This window comes from Arvicola amphibius, chromosome 4, assembly GCF_903992535.2.
Source record: "Arvicola amphibius chromosome 4, mArvAmp1.2, whole genome shotgun sequence".
Taxonomy (NCBI): domain Eukaryota; kingdom Metazoa; phylum Chordata; class Mammalia; order Rodentia; family Cricetidae; genus Arvicola; species Arvicola amphibius.
The window spans coordinates 148,670,603-148,679,395 of NC_052050.1; the positions used below are offsets into that span (position 1 = coordinate 148,670,603).

The following is an 8,793-nucleotide window of genomic DNA, read 5'->3' on the forward strand; positions in this document are numbered from 1 at the left end:
GATAAAGTAGATATAAATATTGTACCTGTAATTCTTACTTGATAACTGTTTTGTTATATGTAATTTTACTATGTTAAAGTTAAAGCCTTCTTTTTATTGTTTAAACAGAAAAAGGGGAAATGATGTGGGAGAGTCTTTTGTTTGAGTTGATTTCATTGGCTAATAAAGAAACTGCCTGGCCCATTTGATAGACCGCCCCTTAGGTGGGTGGAGTAGACAGAACAGGAAGAGGAAGTGAGGTAGAAGGATCAGTCAGATGCTACACCTCTCCTAAGTTAGGCAGACTGCCGTGCCTCTCCTCAGAGAGAGATGCCAGATGCGATGAAGCTCCAGCCCAAGATGGACGCACGCTAGAATCTACCTGGTAAGGCACCACTTTGTGGTGCTACAGATTATTAGATATGGGTTAGTCAAGATGTGAGTAACAGGCCAGGCAGTATTTAAAAGAATACAGTTTCCGTGTAATTATTTTGGGGCATAAGCTAGCCAGGAGGCTGAGAGCAGGGCGGCTGGAAGCTGCCCGTAGCTCATCACTACAACAATGCAAGCATTCACAAGAGCAAAGTTTATAGCACTAAGTGCCTACATAAAAAAAAAAAAACTGGAAAGAGTGAACGTTAATATCTTAATGCTGAGTCTGAGGGTCTTGGAAAATAAGAACAAACGACGCTCAAAAAGAGTAGCTGGGAAGTTATAATAAAAGTCAGGACGGAAATCAGTGAAACAGAAACAACAACAACAGCCAAGAATACAAAACTCAATTTAAAAAAGAGTTGGTGCTTTGAAAAGATTATCAAAATTGACAAGCTTTTACCAAATTAGACAAAAAAAGAAAGAGAAGGCCCAAGTTAATAAAATCAGAGATGAAAGAAAGACATTACAACAGACATTGTGGAAATTCAGAGAGAATCACAATCTACTATAAAATTCTGTACTATACCAAACTGGAAAACTTTAAAAAAGGGATGAATTTATTAATACATATGGCTTACCAAAATTGGATCAAATTGAAGCAAATAATTTAAACAGACTAGTAACAGTCAATAAGATGGACGTAGTAATAAAACTCCCAACTAAAAAAATGTTCACACCCAAGTAGACCTTCAAACCTTTAGACCGTCAAAGAACTAACAACAACACTCCTTAAATTATTTCATAAACTAGAAAAGGAACACTTTAAAATTCTTTTATGAAGCCAGAACCACCTTGATACCAAAACCAGACAAATATTCAACACCCCTGCCTCCCTCGTACCAAGAAAAAGAGAAAATTATTGGCCAGATTTTCTAATCAATATAGATATAAAAATTCTCAATAACTTACTTATAAACCAAATTCAAGAACACATCAAATAGATTATCTACCATCATCAAGCTGGATGCATCTTGATGGTTTGGCATGAGTAAATAAAGAAATGTTAATCTACCATATACAAAAGACACAAGGACAGAAACTACATGATCAACTCATTAGATTTAGAAAAAGCTTTTTACAAAGTCCAATATCATGATTAAAGTCTTCAAGAATCCAGGGATACAGGGAACATATCTTAACATAATAAAAGCAATGTACCAACATCATACTAACTGGAGAAAAAGAGAAACCAAAGCGCATTGAAGAATGTTCCTTTACACTGTGTGAAGATGTGTTACTGAAATTGGTTTAGTAAAGAGTTGAATGGCCAATAGCTAGGCAGGAAGAGGTTAGGTGGGACTTCTGGAGACAGAGAGGTCTCTGGGAAGAAGAAAGGGGAGTTGCCAGCCAGATGACATGTAGCCTCATCCAAGCAGGTAACTGACCTTGTTTTGTCCCAGCGATAGAAAAGTATCTAAGACACCAGAAAAGATCTTGTACAGCCCATGCTGGCCTTAAATCTCATTTATCCTCCTGCCTCTATGTCCCAAGTGCTGTGATTCCTGGCAGTTATCATGCCCAAAACAAGACTGTTATTGGGATAGTAAGAATCAATACAAAGACACAGCGGCAGTGATGAATGTGTGTGTATGTGTACTTCTAGTTTGCTCTGCAGGCCACATCACTGTGTGCATAAAGCACAGATGTACATGGATTTTACAGAAATGGAGAAGAATAAGGATGGTTCAGTTTTGGCAGGTCTTAAGTTTTGATACTCATACTTTTCTTAAAATTTCTATGCAACCTCCAAAATGGGGTAATTTTGTCTCATCCTGTTTGATCCTTATCATGATACTCATTTTTTAATGTTTTCTTGTGTTGCCTACTTTTAGTACAGCACCAAACAACTGAATATTGCACTAATTGCTTTTCTCATCATTGATACTAAATACTCAACAAGAAGCCACTTAAGGGACAAAGAACTTTTGGTTCATGATTTGAGGAGCCACTGTCCATCATGGCCAGGAAGGCATGGCAGAAGATGTCTCTGTGGTGGCAGGAGCATGTGGCAGCTGCTTGCACACATCTTAGCGCACCAGAGAGCAGAGATGGGACAGGAAGCAGGGCAGGACTATAAAACTCAAGGCTCTTTGCCTAGCAACCCACTTTCCCTATTCAGGATCCACCCCCAAAAGGTTGCACAATGTCCCCACATAGTGCCACCAGCTGGGGTCTAAGTGTTCAAATACTTGAGCCCATGGGGGACATTTCACATCCAAACCACAGCATGCATCTTTTAGCATTCCTGTCAGTACCTTGTTTTGCCATCAGGAATGGCATTCACTGTAGGACTGTGGGTATATGTTGTTCATCAAGTGCACAGGTGAGTCTACCTTAATCTTTACTATTTCTTTCAGTAGGAATGATAAAACCACAGCTTCCTCAAGAAGACCAGGAAGAGGCAGAAATAGCCTCTGATATTGTAGTGGATGATGAACAGCTGGATCCAGGATCCGATGACGATATGTAAGTCGGTCATACAAGTGAGCTAAAAGATAGCTATAGAGATCTACCTAAGGAGACCAAGTTTTACAATATAAATGGAATTGGTTGGGCTCTGTCCCCACTCCTCCATCTCTGTGGTGTACATGTGTGTGCAGAGATGAATGTGTGTCTGTGTCTAACAGAATATGTTTTTCTGTTTTAGGGTTGACCCATAAGCTTGCTTCACAGCAGGGCATATATCTATAATACCCAAACTTGAGAGTTACAGGCAGAAAGGCAGGAGGATCAAGAATTCAATGACATCTTCAGCTATAAGCAAATTGAAGGCCAGCCCAGGCTACATGGCATCATGTCTCAACCCCCCCACAAAATGATGAACTGCATGATATTAAATATATATGCATGCCAGGTGTTGGCGGCGACACATGCCTTTAATTCCAGAACTCAGGAGGCAGGCAAGGCGCTGTTGAGTTCAAGGCCAGCCTGGTCTACAAAGTGCGTTCCAGGACAGCCAGGGCTGTTACACAAGAGAAACCCTGTCTCAGAAAACAAAACCACACACACACACACACACACACACACACACACGCCACATTTTGTGTATTGATTTTTTATTTGAAACAGGATTGATCTTTCTATGTTGCCAGGCTGATAGACAAATCATTTCAAGTGCCCTTCCTATTTCAGCCTCCCTTGTAGTGGGGAACAGGCATGTTTCACTCTGCCTGCTAGTTTAAAATGAATTTTCTAATAGTTTAAATTTCCTCCTATAGGTACCACTTAACTTTATAGTTGTTATTGATATAGTTTTTGTCTTTTGGCAGTGTTAGGGACTGACTGAACCTAGGACTTTTTACATGTTATATATTCATTCTTCCATGTTTTCTTAAAAACTTATCTGGATATGATCTATTGGGTTTTCCACTTAAATGTATATTTTTTACCCAACCTAATTTTTCTTATATATATAGGTTCTTATTTTATTAATTTGAAATGATTTCTGATAATAATTTTGGCAGTACTGAGATTCAAATATAATATCCCATAAATGCAAGGCAAATCTTCTACTATTGTGTATGCTGTACATTAATGTGTACCCCCTTTGAGGACACTTTAGGGAAACTTACCAGCATCTCCTATAGAAATAACCTCCTCTAGAGTTAGTTCATCATCTTCCTTGTGAATGTAGAATGGAGGCTGGGTATCTGGCTCAGTGGCAGAGCATGTACTGAGCATGAACAAAGCCCTCATTTGGTTCCCAGACCGAACATTGAAACCATCCAGTTTGTTCATGTCTTTCCACTAGATTTAGTCACATGTTTTCTAATGATAGTTTGTGACCTTATTTTGAAGAGATATTTTTTTTCTTCCTTTCCTTTTGTACATTTCTTTCAATGTTTTCTTCTTTAGGTCCTGCTCCATTTGTGACCTTTGGAAAACAAGAAGTGGTTAGGAAAAAAAAGTTCCAGGAATGTGGCTTGTCTGTTTTGACCCAGTCTTGTTGTCTTAATTCCTGTCCTATTGCTGTGCTAAAACATGACAAAGGCAACTTATAAAGGGAAGCATTTAATTGGGGTTTGCTTACAGGTTCATAGGGTGAGTCTGTGATCTCGTGACAGGGAGCATGGCTGCAGGCAGGCATGGCGCTGAGCAGTAGATGAGAGATTACATCCTAATTTGTAGGTAGCAGCAGGAGAGAGGCTAGACCTGGTGGGGGCTTTTGAAACCTCAACAAGGCCACAATTCCTAATCTTTCCCAAGCAGTTCCACCAACTGGGAACCAAACGTTCAAATATCTGAGTCTACGGGGTGGGCATTCTCACTCAAACTACCACACTTGTGAAGAAATCCCACAAGAAATTTGTAAGCTCAGACTTGGTTTTGCTCAGATTTGGATTTTGAATCACAGCATGGAGACCTCCATCCTGAGAAGTCAGCATTAAGAATGACATTAAAGGATGTTGTTGCTTCTACTATCTCTGAAGAAGTAAATGCAAAATGTTCAGGTGTTATATTGTGCTGAATTTTCTGAGGAGAAATGAAGATGAGTTCATTAAATTAAACTTAAATGTAAAAACAGCATCTAGCCAGATGAGACCCTCTTTCAAACAAAATAAAATGCAGCCACTCAGAATCTACTATAAGAGACTGCAAGCCCAAGAAATGGCTGAATTAGGCCTAGGCCATGAAAAACTTCATGTAATTATGTTGTGAAAATTATATTTTAAGTTATTTAATTAAAACAATTAGGGAGTAGGGTCAGGGAGAACATAGCTCAGTAAAAGAATGCCTACTTAGCATGTATGAGAACTTGGGTTTATTTCTGATTTTGATTTTTAAAATGGAGTCTTGCTGTGCATCTAGGCTCATATTTAACTTGCAATCCTCTGGCCATAGCCTCTTCAGTGTTGGGATTACAGGCATGAGCCTGCTAGCATTGGTGTGTGTGTGTGTGCGTGTGCGTCTGAGTGAGTGTGTGTAGAAAGAGAGAAAGAGAGACAGAGACAGAGACAGAGGGAAGAGAAAACTGACGCTTGAAAAGTTTCTCCTCTGACTTCCACATGCTTACCATACACATACACATATCATTCATATATATAATCATAAAAAATAAGTGTTTGGGCTGCTAAAACAAAAGGCTTTAGAGTAGGTTACTTCTAAGTAATGGAAGTGTACAGTTTTTCAGTCTGTTGAATTCAAGATCAAGATGTTAACAGGTGGGATGTCTGGTGAGGTCTAAGTCCTAGGTCCTCACTGAGTAGAATGTAAAAACACTCCACCAGGTTCCTTTTATAAAAGCAATGTCCTACTCGTTAGAGCTTTGCTCTCATGGCCTAATCACTTCCCCAAACCCTGTCATTTTCCATCTTTCTATTACGGGTTTAGAACTAATTTGAAATGCGTAGGAGCAGCAGTGTTTTGGATAAAGGATTCCCATCTGTACTGCTTTCTCTCAAGCATCTAAACATGCTGAAAAAATACCCCAACAAACAACCAAAACAAAAACATGTTCAAATCTCTCCTAGGGCTGGGCTCCCTGGAAGACTGAGCATGAGTTTGTAGTCCTTGTCACCTTTATTGCCTCCTGTTGCTTTCTCAGTCCACTGTATGGTGGCTCCTGCTGCCTGGTACTCCTAGGAATGGGGAAATATTTTCTCTAAGTTCATCTGTTGCCATGAATTACCAAGACACGCTATCATGTCTCTGTCTTCATCTAGCTCCTCCCTTAATTATAAACACACATTGTTTAACAAAAGGATTAGCTCTTGGAAATGTACTGTTAGCTGATTTCATCTTTGTGTAAACCTCACAGTGTACATACAGTTAAACAAACCTACATGGTGTAGGTCAGTCATTGCACATAGCTTCTTTTTTGGTTTTCTAGACAGGGTTCCTCTGTAGCCCTAGCTGTCCTGAAACATGCTCTATAGACCAGGCTGGCCCTGAACTCAACCTGCTTCTGCCTCCTGAGTGCTGGGATTAAAGGCCTGCACCACTATGCCTGATTCACACAGCCTCTTGCCATAGTCAACAAACACTACACACAAGCTACATGGGGCTGCTCCAGGTGTAACCATTTTAAGGGAGGGGAGCTGTTTGTTTCTGTTTTTGAGGCAGGGACTCAGGAACCTCAGACTGACTTCAAACTTGCTGTGTAGTAAAGGATAATCTTGAACTTGAGTATCTTCTTTCTCCACCTCTTGTGTGTTGGGTTTATAGGAATGTGCCACCATCTTTAATCAGTGCTGTGTATCAAGGGTTAGACTTCATAGGCTAGGCAAGCACTCTGCCAACTGAGCCACATCCCCAGCCCCATGTAAGTATGTTATACAATAAACTTTTCTTTTCAGGTAGGAGTAAACATGAGGAGTAAACTCTGAGCTCAGAGTCCAGCACCCACCTAAAACAGGCGTGGCTTTGTGTGCCTGTAACCTGTGCAGGGAGCAGAGACTGTAGGATTGTGGGCACAGCTGTTCCGAGTTGAATGAAGGACAGTCTTGAAGGAATAGTGTAGTGTGACAGAGCAGGACTCCCTATGTCCTTCTCTGACCTCTGCATGAATGTGTATAGGCACCTGCACCTGCCTGCGTCTGCACACACATTCAGTCCCATACACTTCCCTCCCCAGGCCAAACTGATACAATCCAACTTACATAATGCTCAGGTGGAGGCAGGGAATGAAAAAGGAAACTAGTTTTTTCTATTACTGCTTTCATATCATAACACTGGCTTTGACTGCTTATTGTTTCAGAAAATGTGAAGAGTCTGAAGATGAGTTGAGAAGTGAAATGATAGAATCCCTAGAAAAACTTGCAACTTCCACAGAAGAAAGGGAAGAGGCTCCCGGCTGCTCTAAGAATGCCGAAAAGCCAGGAGAGAAAGAAAGGCTAAACTCGGCAGCCAGAAACTCCAGTGACGGTCTGGAGTTTGACCTGTCTAATCTGCATTGCTAAGGCCTCAGTTCATCAAATGCCAGTCAAGATGTGCATGTATCAACAACCTACTTTGCATTGCTGGTGATTCATGTCCTTAAAGAAAAATCTATTTTACTGAGTTTACATACTTTGCCCAGATTATGCTCTTGAGGGACAACTGATGAATGCTGTTTTTTTTTTTTTTTTTTAGCTTTAACTCTATTAAATTGGAACTATTTGTTTATATCTCCATGTTTGTCTTTAAAATAAAAATTCTTAGGGGAAAAAAAACCAGCTTTGGCTATGTATGGCAGTTATTATGCTGGTCCTTGCTCAAATGGTAGTAAAACTCTATTAATCCTTCCATTCCTGTAGTGAAGAGCTGCGGGCAGGCCTGCTTTTCGTCCCGCCCGGCTCCCAGCCGTCTGGCTAGCTTATGCCCCGAAATAACAACACACAAACTGTATTCATTTAAACACTGCCTGGCCCATTAGTTTCAGCCTCTTATTAGCTAATTCTTACATATCTTGCTTTAACCCATACCTAATAATCTATGTAGCACCACGACGTGGTGGCTTACTGGGAAGATTCTAGCATACGTCCATCTTGGGCCAGAGCTTCATTGCATCTAACCCAGAGAGGAGAGGCATGGCGATTGCCCGAGGCGTCTGCCTCACTCCCGGCATCCTGTTCTGTCTACTCCACCCACCTAAATCCTACCCTATCAAAAAGCCAAGGCAGTTTCTTTATTAACCAATGAGAGTCCTCCATCACATTCCCTTTAAGGTTCTTGTAACATTTACATAGAGTCCAAGGGAACAAATTTTATTTATTTATTTTTATTTTTTTTTGGTTTTTCGAGACAGAGTTTCTCTGTGGCTTTGGAGCCTGTCCTGGAACTAGCTCTTGTAGACCAGGCTGGTCTTGAACTCACAGAGATCCGTCTGCCTCTGCCTCCCGAGTGCTGGGATTAAAGGTGTGTGCCACCACTGCCCGGCTCAAGGGAACAAATTTTAGCAATAGAATACTGAAACTGTTGTTTTCCAAAGATAGGGTGATCTTACACTTTGGGGTGAGCAGAGTTAGAGGAAGCACAATGGGGAAAGTGAGGTAAACTGCAGAGGCCAACTTTCTTCTAGAAATTCCGAAGTTCCTATCATAGTTACATAACAGAAGTAACTTTTCTGTAGTATTCACGGACATGAACGCAGATGCACTCTCATTTACTTATTCAAAGCAATGCTTAGGAGTCAAGGGTACTTTTACATGATATTCTGAAGGTACTAATAACAACACTGGTACTTGTCAATTTTTCTTACACGATGATCCTATAAAATACTCTGGAAATTATTAAATTAGGGCATGCGGGGGCTGGTGGTATAGCTCAGAGGTAAGGTACATGCTTAGCATGCACAAGAACTTGGGTTTGATTCCCAACACCAAAACCAACTATGTGAGATATAACTATTTCTAATTCACTTAAGGCACCTCTATAAAGGGCTGGAGAGATGGTTTGGTT

The 8,793-nt window shown here is 40.5% G+C and overlaps 1 protein-coding gene across 1 annotated transcript in view; it reads left to right on the top strand.

Annotated features, from left to right (window-relative positions):
• Positions 1–7,313, top strand: part of Nek5 (NIMA related kinase 5) — a 44,561-nt gene extending 37,248 nt beyond the window's left edge. Inside the window, exons 17-18 of the mRNA XM_038325531.1 lie at positions 2,775–2,880; positions 7,112–7,313. Of these exons, the coding sequence (XP_038181459.1) occupies positions 2,775–2,880; positions 7,112–7,313 (308 nt within the window). The remainder of the gene's footprint in view (positions 1–2,774; positions 2,881–7,111) is intronic.
• Positions 7,314–8,793: the final 1,480 nt, after the last annotated feature.